The sequence below is a fragment of the Rutilus rutilus genome (genome assembly GCF_951802725.1).
Source record: "Rutilus rutilus genome assembly, chromosome: 20".
In the NCBI taxonomy this organism is placed as follows: domain Eukaryota; kingdom Metazoa; phylum Chordata; class Actinopteri; order Cypriniformes; family Leuciscidae; genus Rutilus; species Rutilus rutilus.
The window spans coordinates 30,686,149-30,708,821 of NC_140225.1; the positions used below are offsets into that span (position 1 = coordinate 30,686,149).

Genomic DNA, 22,673 nt, shown 5'->3' on the forward strand with positions numbered 1-22,673 from the left:
TGAGTTTCCCGTCAGGATGATATCCATCCAATCCTGTGTTTAATCCAGTGTGTTTTTTGTAGACTGGATGGTGTGTGTCCAACCCTGGAGAAGAAAAGCAAAAGAATTCTTAACTCTGACAGTCTATTACATCCCAGGCTTTGGGCTGGACTTCAGCAAGCCAAATCTGTGATTTCATATCCAATACAAAGATTTTATGAACATGTGAACTCATAATTGTCTCTTTTAGAGCTTTTTTAGCCGAAATGAATTCTGTTTTACTTAATTATTCTGTTATTTTCCCGTTTATTACTGTCTGTGAAGCTGCTTTGAAACAAGTATTGTATAAAGCACTATATGAAGGTGACTCGACTATAACAAGAACATTAAAATGAACTCTGGCCACAACAGCCATTTTGACATAATTTTGTGTGTATTTGACTATTCAAGCAATAAGTCTTGAAACTGAACTCTATTCAGGATCGTATACAGTCTGAGCTTTCTGTGCGCGTGTGTTTCAGGTGTGTGTCAGACAGTGCGAGTGAGTTCATGGCTTATTGCACTTCCTTGCTAACAAAAATATAATGGTAACGGAGTGTAAAATGTTAAATTACTGCATTAATGGGGACAGCACCATCTGTCTAATGCGTGATGACATTTAGTGTCTGGAATAGGCCCCGCCCACAGCAGAGATAACGAGACATGAAGTAGCAATAGTTATACGTTTTGAGCAGTCGGAGAATTATCAGTTAAAACAAGTGTCTAAAACACATAAATAACTGCTCTATTGTGGATTTATCCTGCAGTGAACTTGTTAGGCAACTTTTGACATGTGTTTGGCGTCGAGTGTGTTATTTTATATCGAGTTATTTTGACTTTGTATTACCAGGCACAACCGTGATTAATTTGTGCATTGTCTTGTGTTTTATGTAGAGCTGATTCATTCTCTATGAAGTGAAACCCCTATTTCCACGTTTTATATCTCCATTGTGCATGTAATATGTATAAAATATGTTGTTATTTAATGTGTTTAATGGATTAATTGTTTTATTCATGTAGTATTGTGCATATTCACCACTAGGTGGGGATGTTTCCCTTCACATTTAGTTTAATTGAGTTGTTCAGCATTTCATTGAGTTGATTTGTGATTTAATTCACTGAAAATGAATTATAATTGTCAATCTGCAAAATTGTACTCACTATATGATCACAACGCAAAAAGATTACATTGAATTAAAATATTAAAAAGAAGAGTAGTACTGTTTTAAATAAACATTTCTAATAAATTTATATTTTTGAACTTAAATATGCAAGCTTGATAAAAATCATTCTAGAAGAAAATTTCAGATGGCACTTAGAGGCTTTTGCATCTGAACTCTTCATACATATACATATACACCGGTGCTCCACTTTTAAGTTTAGTTTGATAAACAGTGAACTGTGTTTCTTTCCATTTGTATTAGGATGCAATAAAACAGTCAGCTGTGTTTAGAAATAGGCCAAATGTTTTGCATGGTAGCTCATTTATAAAACAATAAGCTGGTCTGTCACAGGTTGAGGGACATTGCGATTTAAGAGACAGATTTTGAGATTGTTTGATTTGAATGTTTTTTTTACCACTAATTGATTTTTAAGAAAGCCTCATGTGAGCAAGACTCTGAGATTGTAGCTGGTTTTCTACTCTCAGAATATGATGTTGATGATGATATTATAATAAAGCTAATAAAAGATTTTACAGGATCCACCTCTTAGTTTCTTCAGCTGTTTTAATTCAGTGATGTATAGAAGCTTGTTTCCGCCACAGAATAAAAGGTAATTGCGCCTTTTTATCTCACAATTCACATTTCTAAACTCCTTATATCCTGCAATTCTGACTTTTTTCTCATGATTTCTAGCCTTGATTAATTTGGACAAAAATCATCCCTGCACAATGTCCATTGCATTGTGATGGTGGGAGTGGTCCTATGTGTGCATATACAATGCAGTTTTCTCTGTTTATGTATATATATATATGATGTGCATGGATAAATCATTTCTAATAAATTATTTCTTTATTGCAATATTCAATAAAAACAAGAATTGTCCAATTGTCCATTTCATGGTGACTTTAATATGTTGTTCAGGCAACACGTGCATACTATGATTATCTTCACTTTATGCATATTTATAATTAAACAAAATATGATATAAATCAAATAAAACCAAATCAGGAAATACATGCATTCTCTGTTTATCTTTAATGTATATTTATAATACAGAGAATATAGTATATTTATACATGAAAATGAGCTATTTTGGCTTTAAATGTAAACACCATTGTTAATTCATGTGTATCGTCCTAATAAATAAAGTTTCATTTTTTTATTCAGTTCATTTTACAAAGTACAAATGTTGGTGATGCTTCGTTCCCTTGTTCATTCGCTGGTATCCTTAGGCACGCTCCGCTTTTTACATGGACGACTTGCACCTACATTTTCCTTTTGAGGAAATGTAATGAAGTAAGACGGAAGCAATAGCAAGGAAAATGATGATTTATTGAACAGATGTTCACACAGGAAAACTCAGAACAGGCAGATGATCGCTTGATGCCGAAAGTCAGACCAGGAACACAGACTGCAGGAGAGCGGTGACGCAGGGACTGAGATGGGCGATCCAGGGGTGAGTGAAGCAGAGAAGATAATCCAGAGGTGAGAACGGGAGTGAAGCAATCCGGTATCCAGTGAGACGGGAAACACGAGGAATACAGGAAACAGGCACGAACACGGGAAGCTTCAACAACGATCTGACAAACACAAGACGAAAGACAGGGCATTAAGTATTAAGTATTAAATATTGTTATTAAGTAAGATGGATAGATAGTCTGCAGCTCTCGCTGATGATGATAATAAGCGGTAACGCCCACAAGAAACAATCAGCGCAAACGAGACCCACACACACACACACACAAGACCAGAATGAGACAGCGGATCTACCAACCGTGACAGGAAATAGACATAATCAGGTTTAATAAGCTGGAAGGAGGTAAAAAAGACATATCACTTAACTTGTTTTACCATGAGGGGTCTATGAATTTTACTGAAATATACAAAGTATTCTAAGTTGAGGATAACAAACAAAGTAGCTTAGTTGAAGACCGTGCTTGTTTGTTTTTAATAAATCTGAAAATAATTTATCATAAGAGATGATTTTCGACAATTACCCTGAATATCTGGGGGAAATGTGGGTCCCTCTCAATGTCTATGGTGGTTGCAGCCTTAGCTGAAGTTTTCACCTTGGAGGTCAGGAAACCAAGTCTTGTGTTTTCTCTTCAATTCAGCTTTCTCTTCTTCACTTGGTTTAGAGTCAGATACTGGAGGAATAAAAAATCATTAAGACACAATTGATGGAAATAATCAATATTAGAGAACAAATTTTTATGTTCAAGAATTTATTTCTGGGGGAAAAAAACAAATTAACGAGTATCCTAAATGTTTAAGAGAAATCGTCTGGGTTATGTATGTAACCCTCGTTCCCTGAGTAGGAGACGTTACGCTGTGACGACGAATGGGGTTTCGCTTAGAAAGCCTCTCGCCTTCGAGTATTATAAAACGGCAGCCTTCTCTTCTCCACTTGGTTTAGATTCAGATACTGGTGAAATGAAAAATAATAATTAAGATACAATTGGTGGAAATAATATATTAATAATCTAAAAGAAAACAGTATCTTTTGTTGTTGTGGCGCTGGCTGAATTTCTTACCTTCAATGCCAGGAAACCAGGTCTGGAGCTTCCTTCTGAACTCAGCCTTCTCTTCTTCAGCGTGTTTAGAGTCAGAAACTACTGAATTAAAAAAAAAAAAACATCAAGTGACACAATTGGTGAAAAAAATATACTAATATATATATAAACTTGACTTGACTATAAAAAGAACATTACAATGAACAAAAATGTGAAAACCTCACTACAAATAATCCAGAATTGAAGACAAATGCTAATAATCTACTCTGTCTGTTACTCTTCCTCACACCTGAAATCTCTGATCGAGTGAATCTCCTGAAGTTCTCCATCCTACAGTAGATCATTTCTAATCCACTTATGTTGTAAGATCTGCTGTAACGTCGGGCGTTTAGTTGGATCCAGGGTTAGGCACTGGCTAATCAGATCACTGCATTCTGTACACATTTTATCAAGGAGAGAGCTGGTTAGTCATGACCATGTGACACTAATGTTGGCATCTATGAAAACAGCATCTGAAACATGATTAATATAAGGTAAAGTGTTCTTTATCTTTGCTTTAAAGGTGAAGTATGTATTGTCTTCTGCACTAGTGGCACGTTGCGAAATTACAAAATAAAGCATGTTTTAAAAAACCTACGTCATCACGTCATCCCCAACTCAAACATCACAAACGCAGCTCTTACTGGTACTTGTGAAGGCATGTTTCAGGTCCAACATATTAGGAATACTTTTAGCTGTGTTGCATTTGTCTTTATGAACATTTGTCTTTTGATCTGGTCACTTTGACGAGTTCATGACCTGTTTAATCTCCGAAAGTAGAAATGCAGTGAATTGGCTTTCACTTGACTTCTGTGACTAAAGCTACATTTCTTATAGTATTTAACTATATATCAAAAATTTTACACACTTCACCTTTAACTGTGTCTGTACTGAGCCTTTTGCTTTATGTGTGTGTTCATCAATGTTATTAATATCATTCCCTCACCGTTGGATAAGCTGGTGTTCTGAAATGGCTTCTTTGGTTTCCGTTGGATTGTGAAAAGGAGGACATGCGTTCACCATCTCGTACAGCAACACTCCTAGAGCCCAGACATTTGCTGGGACGGCGTGAAATCGAGGTCCTGTGAAGACTTCAGGTGGGCAGTAATCCAGTACTCCTGTAAGCAAGACATTTGTGCATTGTTGAGCAATTTTTTCAAAGTGTCAAATAATCAGCAAGTCATTACATCCAGGTTTCCACACACTCCCAAAATGCTCACCAATGTAAATGTGGCTGTCGTAGCCATCACTACTAAGCAGCTGACCACAGCCAAAGTCTATCAGCTTGAGCTCTAACGTGTCTTTCTTCAACAGGAAATTGTGTGCATGAACATCATTGTGAAAAACGTCATGATCAATGCAGTGTTGCACTGCCAGCACAGCCTGTCGCATGATGACCCGTGCGGTCGTTTCGTCCAGTTGAGGATTACGAATGATAAAGTCCAGCACGCTCTCGCAGGGTTCGGGATACTCCATCACCAGGGTGAATTTTCGAGGGTGCTCAAACCAATCGTGTAGTTCTATGACGTAGGGGCTTATGGGTTCTTGCCTCATCATTAGCAGCAGAGCCACTTCTGTAATGAGAGGTTCGGGACGCCCAGGCTAGAGAAAAGAAAAGAAGGTATTTTTAAAGGTACTTTTCTGTGATCTTTGTAGATCCGATCAACAGAGCCTTTCCAGGCTTATTTGTCCATTACATTTACACCTAATGCTTCCTACAGGTGTATTGACTACAGTAATCAGCACTTAAACAACTAAATACACATTCAGCTTTTGGCCAACTTACAATAGAAAGATAAAGATCGTTGCAAGTCTTCCGCATCCGCTTGATGGCAACCTGCAAAAATGAAAAAAGAAACACACTATTCAATAACAGTAACAGCATTCAAGCGCCTGACCTTACACATAACATTTACGATTTGAGCATCTAAGTATTAAATCATCTGTATTAAATATGTTTTGATGCGTGCAAGAGCAAAATGTTTATACAATTCAACAAGACTGCTTTACCTTTTTGCCATCAAATTTGCGTGTTCCCTCGAACACTCTTCCAAATCCTCCGGATCCAATCATCTCTCCCGCGTTATAGAGACTCAAAGGAGTCTGAAAAACAAACAGGAAAATATGAGAAATATATGAGCTTGCTAGATCCTTTGTTTTATAGTAAAAATATCAGTGCAGGTCGAAAAAATAATATTAATATTCTCTGAAAACAAGCCTCAAGATATCTTTAGTGGAAAACAAGACGATAATACTGTTTAAAACAATAATGACTGCAGATTTACCATGATCTGGCTCGACGCCGGAGTGATCTGGATCAGAATCTGGCTCTCAGTCCAGATCTAGTGGAGGAACGAAAGGCTCCACAACATCCACAGCTTTACTGCCAGAACAGCAGCAGGACAGACTCGTCCACAAGTTCCTGATGAACCGACACATTCTTTCCATCTTCTTATGTTTTGTAGGTTTCTCTGAAAAAAATTAAAAAAAATAATTAGAAACATCTCTGACCTCACATTTAACAATGATATAACTTCCATTTTACTGTTAAATTCTTATCTTTAATGTCACAAATCCAAAGTAATGCAAATATTTCCAAGCTATCCGCCTGACGACGCTCTGTTTCTGCTTAATGCCTGCATAAATGTCCCTTAGCGGTGACCAACATTTTTTCACAATATTAAGTAATAATCATTTCATTTTATTTGTTTTCGGGTGTGTGTCAGACAGCGCAAGTGAGTTCATGGCTAATTGGCTTAACAAAAATATATTTAAAGAACGTTTTGTCCAACTAAAATATTTCAGAAAAATTTCGCTAAGAAACAGTAAATGTGACCAGACCTTAACTTGTCAAACATTTTAAGCAGTCACCATTCTGCCTTGTTTCAGTCTCACCTGTGGAGCTCTTGTTCACATCCTCCATGGCACCCGGAGCAGTCGGGACATCTGAAGTCTTGACGGGAACTTGACCAGGCAGTGGAGGACACGTCCTCTCTTGGAAGCTGTCGGATCTGGACAAACTTCTGTTTCCGCCACTGCCCTGTTCATGTTGGCTCTCAGATCTGTTACTGCTCCTCTTCTCGACGATGTACGAGCCTGTGCTGCTCAAGCTCGACGACGACCCACAAAACCGCCGCACCACATCCCTCACACAGTGGGACAAAGATGGTGTGGACATGATGCCCGGTGGAGAATCTGTGGAAGCAGCTCCACTGGATCTGCCTGAGGCTGGAATATTCCAGACATTTTTAATAATATTAATAATCAAAAAATGCAACTTTCTATTTTTAGCAGTCATCATTCTGCCTTATTTCAGTCTCACCTGTGGAGCTCTTGTCCACATCCTCCATGGCACCTGGCGCAGTCGGGACGTTTGAAGTCTTCATTGGCTCGACGGGAACTTGACCTGGCAGTGGAGGACACGTCCAGTCTTGGAACATTTCTAATAATATTAATAATCAATGTCAGTGGTTACACCCCAAAAAATGCAACTTTCTATATTCAATGACAAATAATTTATGAACTTTAATAAAAGCCTATTCTGACCTCTGCGAGAGTGTTTGGATGAAGTGGACGGACGTCCATCATCTGGCCTCTGCAACTCTCTCTTCCTCTGAGCCGGACCTGTGGACACAGAAACAAACTCACAAGACAGAGGTGTTAAATATCCAGGAATAAGCTCCTGGCTCTGTGCCTGGCTCGGGCCTGGCATCCTCCTTCAAACTGTAATAAAAACAATACAATACAATAAAATACAATAAAATTCTCCTCAGAAAACCCCCTCCCAATAAAATAAAACAAATAATTAAATAAAACTCCAAACTCCCTCTAAAATGAGAAAAGAACAATCGAGTAGAAGTGTCCACAGAAATAATATGATAAAACTATAAATAAACTATGTAAATGATTATATCCTCCGATCTCCTTCTAGAATAAAAGTCTCTCTGAAATCCTCCAAACAGCTTCAAAAGCGCAAGATCAGCACAGAAAATATTCAGCAAGTCTCTGAATCGCCTCGTCTCAACAAGCAGAAAGCGATTTAGCCTGTTGATATTTGCAGACAGAATTCATAACACGAACGAATTCATAACATAACAATAATGTGCTTTAGCAACAAAAATTCGAAGCATTACAGTTACAGCATTATTCGAAATGGCTGAAGTCGCGCGTGAGCAAGGCGCGTGAGCGCACATCGCATCTGGAAACAAACTGAATCAGGACTGAATGTTATTGTTAAATAACCATTTAACAAGTGATATAATAATGTATCATAACTGCTCAGCTAAAAATGTAATATGTTAACTTAAAGCATGAAATAAGATACCACGAATCAGTGAATTTGAGTCTGATTAGTGTATATTATCAGTAATAAATATATATAGTAGTAATATATAATATATCAGTAATATAAAGTAATATATATCAGTAGGCCTAATAAATATATATATATATATATATATATATATATATATATATATATATATATATATATATAAATTGTAATCGTTCAAAAAAGTAGTATGACATTTATGTCAATGCGATTCAGAGACGAATACTAATGTTGTCCACCAGAGGGAACCACAGAATAGCAAGTTAAAAAACTATGAAAATTGTTCATTAACTTGTAGTTAAAATAGCATATCAATTCATTATAGTTTCATCAAGTTGAATAAAGCCCAATAATGAGTTTGCAAAAACTTACAGACCATGATTTTTTTATTTTATTTTATGATATTGACAACATATTTGTCAAGTTGCAGACATGACAGAATTGATGTCCAATTGAAGAAGAGGCACTATATTAACTGTCTACTTTTATATAGTACATATATTAATACTTCCATAAAGAGACACTTAAAAACTCATATTTTATTTGAAAAGAGACATGTCCATTGTATAACTAAATATCATCAACACAAGCCATTGTGCTTGAACACCGACGATCGCCTCAAGTTAAACTGCATTGTTTCATTTACCTTCTGTGTCATTGCCCACAACGCTTACGTGACAGGACTTGAAACAGCTAAAACAATAAAAGGCATGATGACTTACATCGCATCCAGCTAGCCAGCTCAGTCCAAACTCCATCATCCTTATTTTTTCTTCGTTTGAACGCCATGAGAAAGGATTTTGTAAAGATAAAACCGATTTTAAATTCATCTTGAAAGAGATATTGCGGCTGGCTTTACCTTGAAAGTCGAGAACGGTCCAATCACACAAGGCCAAAATATAAAAAAAACAACTTTGATTCGCTGAAATCAAAAGTGGGAGGGTCTGGCACAAGGCCAATCTGAAACAAACCAATTACAGCTTAAGAATAATTAGGCACGTTGATTTTCTGATCATATATATTTTTTTTTCAGGCACATTTGACCAGTTCCAAACCACATTAATCTCAATAACTACTATTCATTTTGTATTGAATAATTTATAAGTGATATATAATTTTCATGAAAGCTGGAAATAAAAAACGCCTTGTATTCAGGTGTGCATAATTATTAGGCAAGTTTTCTTTTACAGATAAAATAAGCCACAAAAATAAGAGAGAGGTAAAGATTTGAACTAAGATTACAATTTTAACACATAATGAAAATGTGCATGAGTTTCAGATGAATTTACAGGTTTCAATATTCATACTATGTTTACATATGACTCAGTAAAGCCCTGCCATTCATTTCTATTTATTTAATGAATCATAATGCGATCGTATTATTCAACGCACTATTATTATGTTTGAGACATCAACCACTGGTCGATGACCATAATGTTTGTATAAACTGTAGGTAACAACTGGTAAAATGTTCATCTAGGTCATAAAAAACATAATATTTTCTTCTCAGCCATGTCAACAATTGTCCGTGAGTGAAATCTCCTCCCATCCGTTGTCTGATTGGCCTTTCGCAAGGATTCCTGGGTAGTTAAAGTGTGCGGAGCCTGCATCTATGCGGGCTTCGCGGAAGACCGCTTCAAGGGTACAAAGGGGGCGCTGCTGAGCACACTTCAGAGCGTTAAAATGCTGAATGGGACGGCCTACGGACTCGTAGCCTCAGCGAGCACGCGCAATTTAAGTCCACGAGACCGAAAGTCCACATGAAGTGCGCCATTTGGGACAGGGTCAAACTGTCGATCAAAGCTCATAACGGAGTATATTGGACAGCCATTGATAGTACATCGGTTTTACACTCGTTGTTGCAGTGCAATGTGGGATTGAATAAGTGCACTCAATAATGTCCACTATGGTTTCGGACACTACAAATGTCTGTCCTCTCAAATAACGCCCTATTTGAGGGTATAGGGAGCGATTTCGGACTCAACCAGGGACTACAACGAGAGGTTTCAGGACATCTTTCAGGTCCGGGAGTCTCCTGCATATTGATAGAGGCTCTCTGACGGCCGCAAATTATATGCATGTTTGTTATACATTATTGGAAAGCAGTGTCTCAGCGAGCCTCAACAGCGCCACCTTGTTACCGGAGATAGCCTACACGATCCATTATCAATCTTTGTTTACACTGAATGTAATAAAATCAGAATCATTCTCGCGTTTCGATGCCTCCCTAGTTATGATTTGTCACTGAAGTTTTAATCAGGCTACTTATCCGGTCGGCCGAGTAAAATTCCACTTGTCCTAGACGAGCGTTAATGTTGAACCCTGTAGTTCCCTTTCAAAAGGGAACTCGCACTGTGTCGATGACGCTATGGGGAACACCCTCCTCCACGTGAACCGGTGTCTGAAAGCTTATCCAATCACGGCAATCGTTATTGACCGGCGACAGCCTATGACGTCACTACTAGTCCAACCCGGAAGTATAAAAGGGGCGCCTAGAGAACATGTGATCCTCTTTTCGTCTTCAGGGACTGTTTTGTTTGTTTGAGCAAACTACGCTTATGTTGATGGTCTGGCTGGTGATGCCTTGCGCTCAATGGCTGTGTTGCAACATATCAGGCTGATCTGCTGAAAGATTTGGACCAAGGTCAGGGTCTTTATTCAAGAGAATTCATAACGTTATGTAATATAGCGCATTATAATTTGCTGTATATTCCCATATATTTATGAACAAATAACGATGATGGTGAGAGAACATTGTGCTTAATAAATTTTTCATCTTCAAACCAAACTTGGGTCTTCAGCCGACAAAGTTTGAATCCCGTCTGGCTAGTGCGCTTCCCATAATGTTCACGCATTAGGTCAGTAGGCGCAGAGTAGACGGTCTTTTGTGGCTGTTTGAACACATTTGATCACACGAGCGTTTACACTACGAAAACAATCTGGTTGAATGTGTTTTCTTCCTCTGGAAGTGGTTAAAGCAACACTAGGGACATTTTTTTACCTTAAAATAATGTTTCCAAAATCGTATCAGTGGCTCATCAAGTCGTAACAGGGTGAAAGGCACTTCTGGATTCGCTTTGCAGTCCTATATCTGCTATAACCACACTATGAAAGTTTGCCAAACCGGGTCGCGTTTCTGTAGTCCGAATGAGACATAGGAAAACTACAAGTTTGACTTGCTTTACGTCAAGCGTTACAATAGTCATTATTCCGTTTTTCTCCGTTTCTGATGTCGCAATACATCATACTTTCATGAAATCATGCATCATACTCTACCTTGTCTGTGGACATTGTTCATTCCAAAGCCGGTGCTAGATAAACAGCGAGTGTGCGTGCGACAGTAGGCTGCGGACGGCGAACTTACTTACGACAGCGGTAATGGACAATTCCCCTTCCAACCTGTAGGGCGACCGAAGAGGAAAAGTTCCTTAGTGTTGCTTTAAAAGTGGACAAGCTCAAATATTTTAGACCCCGTTTACACCTGTATTTAGCGTCGTGCACTTGTGATCCGATCGACCAAAACTCATCTTACTTTGAGAAACTGTTTATATTACAGACTGATGCCTCTGAGAGGGGTGTGGGGGCGGTGCTTCTACAGGGACCTAAGGAGGAACGACATCCTGTGGAGCTCATTCTCTCCTTAGATATTTTGGGGTTTAGATTTATATTATATTGAGTACTTTTGTTGAGTTAAGGTTAAGTAAAAGTACATTCCTTTTGGAATAAGTTTTTTTCATTTTCATTTCATTTTATTGTTTATTTTTACAGGGACAATGCACAATTAAAAGTAATTGCACCAGAGTTAGCTAATAGCTAGTTTTCATCTGCTGTCCCTGGGCAGGTAAACAAATAAAATAACATACAATATTACATATACACCACATAAATCATCACAATACATATGTCCAGGAATGTAAAATGTACAAAATCAGCATATAAAACAGATAATTTACAACACAGTCATTAATGGTTGCTGTTATTTGTAGCTTATGTAGTAGTGTTGTTGTTAGTCTTCCCCTGTGTGTCAAAATTGGTCTGATCAGCCAATATATAAGTACCCGTTGTTTCTTTTGTAGGAAGTCAGTTGTATTTTTGAGTCTTTTATGTTCAGAGCTTTAGTTACCGTCTGTTTATTTGACCTTTTTTTTGGGCCCAAAACTTTAGCTTTATTTTGTTGCCATGATTGTTGGGAAATAAAAATCCTTACTTTTGAACTTCCCTTGTGACTCCTCTTGCTTAACTGCTTGGTCCCTGACATAGTGTCACCGTCATGTTTAGTTTGTTTTGGTTTTCTCTCGTCACATGTGTTCCTTTGTTCTCTTTTAGTTAATTATCTTTGTGTATTTAAGTTCATGCTTGAGTTCAGTTCTTGCTCCTGTATTGTTATGTATGGCAAGTTGGCTATTATCCTTGAAATATTTATCTAATAAACCTTGTATACCTTCATCCTCGTCTTCCTTGAACTTTACAAGTAGGCCCTTGCATTTTCACTTCTAAGGTTTGTCATAGATCAGGAATGTTTGAAAGCATTTATTCTTTTCTATTCTTTGAAAGCATTTATTTAAAGGGGTCACATCGTATTTTTAAATACCCCAATACCCAACTTGAGGGTGAGTAAATAATGATGATTGAATTTTTGATTATTGAATTTGTTTTTGGGTAACTGTTCCTTCAAGTTTCAAGATTTCCCTGAATCCCTGAAACCCTGAAAGAAAGGAGATGAGAAAAGAGACTGACTCTGCATGCACGTTTTTTTTCTTTCTTTTTTTTACATAACCACAAAGATTATATTAAATAAGCATTTATTTAAAGGGACCATGTCATCATTTTTTATAAGCCCACTAAGATCCACTTATAATGTTCAAGAAAATTTTTTTTTTTTTTTTTTTTTTTTATTAAGCTGAATGATTAATACAGCCTAAAATTAACACTAAATTAACACAAGTAAAAATCAGCGTTGGCAAGTATATGAAACGGTGTCAGTCACCAGTTGGCCAGTAACATTTTTATGATTTCTAACAATGCAATGTTGTGAGAACATGAGAGCAAACATGACCGACGCTCGGATTGATGGACCAGCGCTGCATCGAAAGTTTAAGGCGTGCCAATTTAAACATGCAAGCGCAAGAAGCAAAAGTTTGAACTCAATTTGTTATTCGCAAGTGGTGTGGGAAGTTTCTGTGCGCAAAAGCGCGCGCCCAGAAAGCTGTGACTCAGACAGCGCGCGAATACTGTTCTTCTCTGGCCAATGAACGAACAGTGTATGATTATGATTCAGGCAGCATTACTGGTCAGAAGTCAGATTGGATCAGAACATTGGGAATATTTTTCCAGTTCCATCTGGTTGAAGATCGGAGTCACGCCAATATGGAGACGAGTTTGTTGAGGATCGGTGCCGATGGATGTCGTGTCGATGAGGCCTTCACAGGGCTGATGAGGCTGACCCTTGAGGAAGGCGTTGTGGTCATGTCTAGGCGCAGGTCCACCATCTGATCTGGATACGGCCCGGATCTGGCTGACTGCAGTAAACCTCGGAATAAACAGAAAGACTAACATTAGCGTAGATGCCATTCTTCTCATGATGTTACGAGTACATCAGGTCAGGTCATCATAGTCAGTTAAACAGCTGAGAAAGAAAACACACATGTACAGTATAAGTAGGCTATATTGGATCAGTGCATTAGGTCTTAAAGTGACAGCAGCCTAATAATCCTCAAACAACAAAGGACCACGAAAAAAAAAAAAAAAAAAATCACTCACTGCTCTTGACTGAATAACTTTTGTAACTTTAATGAAGATTAATCTGTTTAATTTAGTAATTAATGCAGTGTTATTTTACATTTGAATAATTTATTAAATTGAAAATAGTGAATTTTCTACATTTTGGTGTTATACCTGTCACACTGTCTGTTTTTGCAAAAAAAGTTTCATGACCGGTAAATTTTCTTAAGCCACCGGCCATTGGCAGGTCATTTCATAATCATATGATGAACTTTACACAGTTTTTGAACTGGACTGAATCAACATTAAACTGTCTTCAGTTGAATAATGGCACTACTGTCTTAGAGCTGCTTTACAGCACGACTGAATTCTGTTTGAGTCATTGATCATTATCCTCCTGTTTATCACTGTAAAGCTGCTTTGAACAATCTGAATTGTATAAAGCGCTATAGAAATAACTTGACTTGACTTTGAAAACAAAGCAACTGTGTCTGTGATGACTTGAGGACTTCTTTCCAGTTTTCAGTCTCTCATGTTCTTGCTCAGACGTGGACAGGTTTGAGTTTCCCGTCAGGATGATATCCATCCAATCCTGTGTTTAATCCAGTGTGTTTTTTGTAGACTGGATGGTGTGTGTCCAACCCTGGAGAAGAAAAGCAAAAGAATTCTTAACTCTGACAGTCTATTACATCCCAGGCTTTGGGCTGGACTTCAGCAAGCCAAATCTGTGATTTCATATCCAATACAAAGATTTTATGAACATGTGAACTCATAATTGTCTCTTTTAGAGCTTTTTTAGCCGAAATGAATTCTGTTTTACTTAATTATTCTGTTATTTTCCCGTTTATTACTGTCTGTGAAGCTGCTTTGAAACAAGTATTGTATAAAGCACTATATGAAGGTGACTCGACTATAACAAGAACATTAAAATGAACTCTGGCCACAACAGCCATTTTGACATAATTTTGTGTGTATTTGACTATTCAAGCAATAAGTCTTGAAACTGAACTCTATTCAGGATCGTATACAGTCCGAGCTTTCTGTGCGCGTGTGTTTCAGGTGTGTGTCAGACAGTGCGAGTGAGTTCATGGCTTATTGCACTTCCTTGCTAACAAAAATATAATGGTAACGGAGTGTAAAATGTTAAATTACTGCATTAATGGGGACAGCACCATCTGTCTAATGCGTGATGGCATTTAGTGTCTGGAATAGGCCCCGCCCACAGCAGAGATAACGAGACATGAAGTAGCTATAGTTATACGTTTTGAGCAGTCGGAGAATTATCAGTTAAAACAAGTGTCTAAAACACATAAATAACTGCTCTATTGTGGATTTATCCTGCAGTGAACTTGTTAGGCAACTTTTGACATGTGTTTGGCGTCGAGTGTGTTATTTTATATCGAGTTATTTTGACTTTGTATTACCAGGCACAACCGTGATTAATTTGTGCATTGTCTTGTGTTTTATGTAGAGCTGATTCATTCTCTATGAAGTGAAACCCCTATTTCCACGTTTTATATCTCCATTGTGCATGTAATATGTATAAAATATGTTGTTATTTAATGTGTTTAATGGATTAATTGTTTTATTCATGTAGTATTGTGCATATTCACCACTAGGTGGGGATGTTTCATTGAGTTGATTTGTGATTTAATTCACTGAAAATGAATTATAATTGTCAATCTGCAAAATTGTACTCACTATATGATCACAACGCAAAAAGATTACATTGAATTAAAATATTAAAAAGAAGAGTAGTACTGTTTTAAATAAACATTTCTAATAAATTTATATTTTTGAACTTAAATATGCAAGCTTGATAAAAATCATTCTAGAAGAAAATTTCAGATGGCACTTAGAGGCTTTTGCATCTGAACTCTTCATACATATACATATACACCGGTGCTCCACTTTTAAGTTTAGTTTGATAAACAGTGAACTGTGTTTCTTTCCATTTGTATTAGGATGCAATAAAACAGTCAGCTGTGTTTAGAAATAGGCCAAATGTTTTGCATGGTAGCTCATTTATAAAACAATAAGCCGGTCTGTCACAGGTTGAGGGACATTGCGATTTAAGAGACAGATTTTGAGATTGTCTGATTTGAATGTTTTTTTTACCACTAATTGATTTTTAAGAAAGCCTCATGTGAGCAAGACTCTGAGATTGTAGCTGGTTTTCTACTCTCAGAATATGATGCTGATGATGATATTATAATAAAGCTAATAAAAGATTTTACAGGATCCACCTCTTAGTTTCTTCAGCTGTTTTAATTCAGTGATGTATAGAAGCTTGTTTCCGCCACAGAATAAAAGGTAATTGCGCCTTTTTATCTCACAATTCACATTTCTAAACTCCTTATATCCTGCAATTCTGACTTTTTTCTCATAATTTCTAGCCTTGATTAATTTGGACAAAAATCATCCCTGCACAATGTCCATTGCATTGTGATGGTGGGAGTGGTCCTATGTGTGCATATACAATGCAGTTTTCTCTGTTTATGTATATATATATATGATGTGCATGGATAAATCATTTCTAATAAATTATTTCTTTATTGCAATATTCAATAAAAACAAGAATTGTCCAATTGTCCATTTCATGGTGACTTTAATATGTTGTTCAGGCAACACGTGCATACTATGATTATCTTCACTTTATGCATATTTATAATTAAACAAAATATGATATAAATCAAATAAAACCAAATCAGGAAATACATGCATTCTCTGTTTATCTTCAATGTATATTTATAATACAGAGAATATAGTATATTTATACATGAAAATGAGCTATTTTGGCTTTAAATGTAAACACCATTGTTAATTCATGTGTATCGTCCTAATAAATAAAGTTTCATTTTTTTATTCAGTTCATTTTACAAAGTACAAATGTTGGTGATGCTTCGTTCCCTTGTTCATTCGCTGGTATCCTTAGGCACGCTCCGCTTTTTACATGGACGACTTGCACCTACATTTTCCTTTTGAGGAAATGTAATGATAAGTAAGACGGAAGCAATAGCAAGTAAAATGATGATTTATTGAACAGATGTTCACACAGGAAAACTCAGAACAGGCAGATGATCGCTTGATGCCGAAAGTCAGACCAGGAACACAGACTGCAGGAGAGCGGTGACGCAGGGACTGAGATGGGCGATCCAGGGGTGAGTGAAGCAGAGAAGATAATCCAGAGGTGAGAACGGGAGTGAAGCAATCCGGTATCCAGTGAGACGGGAAACACGAGGAATACAGGAAACAGGCACGAACACGGGAAGCTTCAACAACGATCTGACAAACACAAGACGAAAGACAGGGCATTAAGTATTAAGTATTAAATATTGTTATTAAGTAAGATGGATAGATAGTCTGCAGCTCTCGCTGATGATGATAATAAGCGGTAACGCCCACAAGAAACAATCAGCGCAAACGAGACCCACACACACACACACACACAAGACCAGAATGAGACAGCGGATCTACCAACCGTGACAGGAAATAGACATAATCAGGTTTAATAAGCTGGAAGGAGGTAAAAAAGACATATCACTTAACTTGTTTTACCATGAGGGGTCTATGAATTTTACTGAAATATACAAAGTATTCTAAGTTGAGGATAACAAACAAAGTAGCTTAGTTGAAGACCGTGCTTGTTTGTTTTTAATAAATCTGAAAATAATTTATCATAAGAGATGATTTTCGACAATTACCCTGAATATCTGGGGGAAATGTGGGTCCCTCTCAATGTCTATGGTGGTTGCAGCCTTAGCTGAAGTTTTCACCTTGGAGGTCAGGAAACCGAGTCTTGTGTTTTCTCTTGAATTCAGCTTTCTCTTCTTCACTTGGTTTAGAGTCAGATACTGGAGGAATAAAAAATCATTAAGACACAATTGATGGAAATAATCAATATTAGAGAACAAATTTTTATGTTCAAGAATTTATTTCTGGGAAAAAAAAAACAAATTAACGAGTATCCTAAATGTTTAAGAGAAATCGTCTGGGTTATGTATGTAACCCTCGTTCCCTGAGTAGGAGACGTTACGCTGTGACGACGAATGGGGTTTCGCTCAGAAAGCCTCTCGCCTTCGAGTATTATAAAACGGCAGCCTTCTCTTCTCCACTTGGTTTAGATTCAGATACTGGAGGAATGAAAAATAATAATTAAGATACAATTGGTGGAAATAATATATTAATAATCTAAAAGAAAACAGTATCTTTTGTTGTTGTGGCGCTGGCTGAATTTCTTACCTTCAATGCCAGGAAACCAGGTCTGGAGCTTCCTTCTGAACTCAGCCTTCTCTTCTTCAGCGTGTTTAGAGTCAGAAACTACTGAATAAAAAAAACATCATTAAGTGACACAATTGGTGAAAATAATATACTAATATATATATAAACTTGACTTGACTATAAAAAGAACATTACAATGAACAAAAATGTGAAAACCTCACTACAAATAATCCAGAATTGAAGACAAATGCTAATAATCTACTCTGTCTGTTACTCTTCCTCACACCTGAAATCTCTGATCGAGTGAATCTCCTGAAGTTCTCCATCCTACAGTAGATCATTTCTAATCCACTTATGTTGTAAGATCTGCTGTAACGTCGGGCGTTTAGTTGGATCCAGGGTTAGGCACTGGCTAATCAGATCACTGCATTCTGTACACATTTTATCAAGGAGAGAGCTGGTTAGTCATGACCATGTGACACTAATGTTGGCATCTATGAAAACAGCATCTGAAACATGATTAATATAAGGTAAAGTGTTCTTTATCTTTACTTTAAAGGTGAAGTATGTATTGTCTTCTGCACTAGTGGCACGTTGTGAAATTACAAAATAAAGCATATTTTAAAAAACCTACGTCATCACGTCATCCCCAACTCAAACATCACAAACACAGCTCTTACTGGTACTTGTGAAGGCATGTTTCAGGTCCAACATATTAGGAATACTTTTAGCTGTGTTGCATTTGTCTTTATGAACATTTGTCTTTTGATCTGTTCACTTTGACGAGTTCATGACCTGTTTAATCTCCGAAAGTAGAAATGCAGTGAATTTTGGCTTTCACTTCTGTGACTAAAGCTACATTTCTTATAGTATTTAACTATATATCAAAAATTGTACACACTTCAACTTTAACTGTGTCTGTACTGAGCCTTTTGCTTTATGTGTGTGTTCATCAATGTTATTAATATCATTCCCTCACCGTTGGATAAGCTGGTGTTCTGAAATGTAAGTTTGGCTTCTTTGGTTTCCGTTGGATTGTGAAAAGGAGGACATGCGTTCACCATCTCGTACAGCAACACTCCAAGAGCCCAGACATTTGCTGGGACGGCGTGAAATCGAGGTCCTGTGAAGACTTCAGGTGGGCAGTAATCCAGTACTCCTGTAAGCAAGACATTTGTGCATTGTTGAGCAATTTTTTCAAAGTGTCAAATAATCAGCAAGTCATTACATCCAGGTTTCCACACACTCCCAAAATGCTCACCAATGTAAATGTGGCTGTCGTAGCCATCACTACTAAGCAGCTGACCACAGCCAAAGTCTATCAGCTTGAGCTCTAACGTGTCTTTCTTCAACAGGAAATTGTGTGCATGAACATCATTGTGAAAAACGTCATGATCAATGCAGTGTTGCACTGCCAGCACAGCCTGTCGCATGATGACCCGTGCGGTCGTTTCGTCCAGTTGAGGATTACGAATGATAAAGTCCAGCACGCTCTCGCAGGGTTCGGGATACTCCATCACCAGGGTGAATTTTCGAGGGTGCTCAAACCAATCGTGTAGATCGATGACGTAGGGGCTTATGGGTTCTTGCCTCATCATTAGCAGCAGAGCCACTTCTGTAATGAGAGGTTCGGGACGCCCAGGCTAGAGAAAAGAAAAGAAGACAGAAGATTAGCTGGGTAAAAATCTGAAGAAAACTTCATTTTTAAAGGTACTTTTCTTTGATCTTTGTAGATCCGATCAACAGAGCCTTTCCAGGCTTATTTGTCCATTACATTTACACCTAATGCTTCCTACAGGTGTATTGACTACAGTAATCAGCACTTAAACAACTAAATACACATTCAGCTTTTTTAACAAGACGATAATACTGTTTAAAACAATAATGACTGCAGATTTACCATGATCTGGCTCGACGCCGGAGTGATCTGGATCAGAATCTGGCTCTCAGTCCAGATCTAGTGGAGGAACGAAAGGCTCCACAACATCCACAGCTTTACTGCCAGAACAGCAGCAGGACAGACTCGTCCACAAGTTCCTGATGAACCGACACATTCTTTCCATCTTCTTATGTTTTGTAGGTTTCTCTGAAAAAAATAAAAAAAATAATTAGAAACATCTCTGACCTCACATTTAACAATGATATAACTTCCATTTTACTGTTAAATTCTTATCTTTAATGTCACAAATCCAAAGTAATGCAAATATTTCCAAGCTATCCGCCTGACGACGCTCTGTTTCTGCTTAATGCCTGCATAAATGTCCCTTAGCGGTGACCAACATTTTTTCACAATATTAAGTAATAATCATTTCATTTTATTTGTTTTCGGGTGTGTGTCAGACAGCGCAAGTGAGTTCATGGCTAATTGGCTTAACAAAAATATATTTAAAGAACGTTTTGTCCAACTAAAATATTTCAGAAAAATTTCGCTAAGAAACAGTAAATGTGACCAGACCTTAACTTGTCAAACATTTTAAGCAGTCACCATTCTGCCTTGTTTCAGTCTCACCTGTGGAGCTCTTGTTCACATCCTCCATGGCACCCGGAGCAGTCGGGACATCTGAAGTCTCGACGGGAACTTGACCAGGCAGTGGAGGACACGTCCTCTCTTGGAAGCTGTCGGATCTGGACAAACTTCTGTTTCCGCCACTGCCCTGTTCATGTTGGCTCTCAGATCTGTTACTGCTCCTCTTCCTGACGATGTACGAGCCTGTGCTGCTCAAGCTCGACGACGACCCACAAAACCGCCGCACCACATCCCTCACACAGTGGGACAAAGATGGTGTGGACATGATGCCCGGTGGAGAATCTGTGGAAGCAGCTCCACTGGATCTGCCTGAGGCTGGAATATTCCAGACATTTTTAATAATATTAATAATCAAAAAATGCAACTTTCTATTTTTAGCAGTCATCATTCTGCCTTATTTCAGTCTCACCTGTGGAGCTCTTGTTCACATCCTCCATGGCACCTGGCGCAGTCGGGACGTTTGAAGTCTTCATTGGCTCGACGGGAACTTGACCTGGCAGTGGAGGACACGTCCAGTCTTGGAACATTTCTAATAATATTAATAATCAATGTCAGTGGTTACACCCCAAAAAATGCAACTTTCTATATTCAATGACAAATAATTTATGAACTTTAATAAAAGCCTATTCTGACCTCTGCGAGAGTGTTTGGATGAAGTGGACGGACGTCCATCATCTGGCCTCTGCAACTCTCTCTTCCTCTGAGCCGGACCTGTGGACACAGAAACAAACTCACAAGACAGAGGTGTTAAATATCCAGGAATAAGCTCCTGGCTCTGTGCCTGGCTCGGGCCTGGCATCCTCCTTCAAACTGTAATAAAAACAATACAATACAATAAAATTCTCCTCAGAAAACCCCCTCCCAATAAAATAAAACAAATAATTAAATAAAACTCCAAACTCCCTCTAAAATGAGAAAAGAACAATCGAGTAGAAGTGTCCACAGAAATAATATGATAAAACTATAAATAAACTATGTAAATGATTATATCCTCCGATCTCCTTCTAGAATAAAAGTCTCTCTGAAATCCTCCAAACAGCTTCAAAAGCGCAAGATCAGCACAGAAAATATTCAGCAAGTCTCTGAATCGCCTCGTCTCAACAAGCAGAAAGCGATTTAGCCTGTTGATATTTGCAGACAGAATTCATAACACGAACGAATTCATAACATAACAATAATGTGCTTTAGCAACAAAAATTCGAAGCATTACAGTTACAGCATTATTCGAAATGGCTGAAGTCGCGCGTGAGCAGAGCGCGTGAGCGCACATCGCATCTGGAAACAAACTGAATCAGGACTGAATGTTATTGTTAAATAACCATTTAACAAGTGATATAATAATGTATCATAACTGCTTAGCTAAAAATGTAATATGTTAACTTAAAGCATGAAATAAGATACCACGAATCAGTGAATTTGAGTCTGATTAGTGTATATTATCAGTAATAAATATATATAGTAGTAATATATAATATATCAGTAATATAAAGTAATATATATCAGTAGGCCTAATAAATATATATATATATATATATATATATATATATAAATTGTAATCGTTCAAAAAAGTAGTATGACATTTATGTCAATGCGATTCAGAGACGAATACTAATGTTGTCCACCAGAGGGAACCACAGAATAGCAAGTTAAAAAACTATGAAAATTGTTCATTAACTTGTAGTTAAAATAGCATATCAATTCATTATAGTTTCATCAAGTTGAATAAAGCCCAATAATGAGTTTGCAAAAACTTACAGACCATGATTTTTTTATTTTATTTTATGATATTGACAACATATTTGTCAAGTTGCAGACATGACAGAATTGATGTCCAATTGAAGAAGAGGCACTATATTAACTGTCTACTTTTATATAGTACATATATTAATACTTCCATAAAGAGACACTTAAAAACTCATATTTTATTTGAAAAGAGACATGTCCATTGTATAACTAAATATCATCAACACAAGCCATTGTGCTTGAACACCGACGATCGCCTCAAGTTAAACTGCATTGTTTCATTTACCTTCTGTGTCATTGCCCACAACGCTTACGTGACAGGACTTGAAACAGCTAAAACAATAAAAGGCATGATGACTTACATCGCATCCAGCTAGCCAGCTCAGTCCAAACTCCAT

The 22,673-nt window shown here is 37.5% G+C and overlaps 3 protein-coding genes across 6 annotated transcripts; all 3 read right to left on the reverse strand.

The window, feature by feature from the left end:
- Window positions 1–2,459: 2,459 nt before the first annotated feature.
- On the reverse strand, window positions 2,460–6,958 carry LOC311279292 (serine/threonine-protein kinase pim-2-like). Of its 2 annotated transcripts, XM_084390666.1 has the most exons (11): window positions 6,629–6,958; window positions 6,019–6,204; window positions 5,744–5,836; window positions 5,520–5,570; window positions 4,954–5,335; window positions 4,680–4,851; window positions 3,984–4,128; window positions 3,716–3,796; window positions 3,510–3,606; window positions 3,179–3,328; window positions 2,460–2,761 (listed from the first exon to the last, which is right to left on the reverse strand). In XM_084390666.1, exons 2-7 carry the CDS (start codon window positions 6,019–6,021, stop codon window positions 4,119–4,121), a joined length of 711 nt encoding a protein of 236 aa, XP_084246792.1. In that variant the 5' UTR covers window positions 6,022–6,204; window positions 6,629–6,958; the 3' UTR covers window positions 2,460–2,761; window positions 3,179–3,328; window positions 3,510–3,606; window positions 3,716–3,796; window positions 3,984–4,118. The 2 variants fall into 2 exon arrangements, with proteins under 2 accessions (XP_084246792.1, XP_084246791.1); XM_084390665.1 differs by having other exon boundaries at window positions 3,179–3,606.
- A 9,456-nt stretch (window positions 6,959–16,414) lies between these two features.
- LOC311280184 (serine/threonine-protein kinase pim-3-like) lies at window positions 16,415–19,631 on the reverse strand. Of its 3 annotated transcripts, none has more exons than XM_084392158.1 (7): window positions 19,267–19,631; window positions 18,985–19,164; window positions 18,292–18,436; window positions 18,027–18,104; window positions 17,862–17,917; window positions 17,489–17,638; window positions 16,415–17,069 (listed from the first exon to the last, which is right to left on the reverse strand). In XM_084392158.1, the coding sequence occupies exons 1-3, from the start codon at window positions 19,601–19,603 to the stop codon at window positions 18,333–18,335; spliced, it is 621 nt and encodes a 206-aa protein (XP_084248284.1). In that variant the 5' UTR covers window positions 19,604–19,631; the 3' UTR covers window positions 16,415–17,069; window positions 17,489–17,638; window positions 17,862–17,917; window positions 18,027–18,104; window positions 18,292–18,332. The 3 variants fall into 3 exon arrangements, with proteins under 3 accessions (XP_084248284.1, XP_084248283.1, XP_084248282.1); XM_084392157.1 differs by having other exon boundaries at window positions 18,027–18,107; XM_084392156.1 differs by lacking the exon at window positions 18,292–18,436 and having other exon boundaries at window positions 17,821–17,917; window positions 18,027–18,107.
- A 287-nt stretch (window positions 19,632–19,918) lies between these two features.
- Window positions 19,919–21,888, reverse strand: LOC311280229 (uncharacterized protein). Its single transcript, XM_084392205.1, has 4 exons — window positions 21,166–21,888; window positions 20,942–21,061; window positions 20,515–20,847; window positions 19,919–20,091 (listed from the first exon to the last, which is right to left on the reverse strand). Exons 1-4 carry the CDS (start codon window positions 21,329–21,331, stop codon window positions 19,952–19,954), a joined length of 759 nt encoding a protein of 252 aa, XP_084248331.1. The 5' UTR covers window positions 21,332–21,888; the 3' UTR covers window positions 19,919–19,951.
- Between the last annotated feature and the right edge of the window lie 785 nt (window positions 21,889–22,673).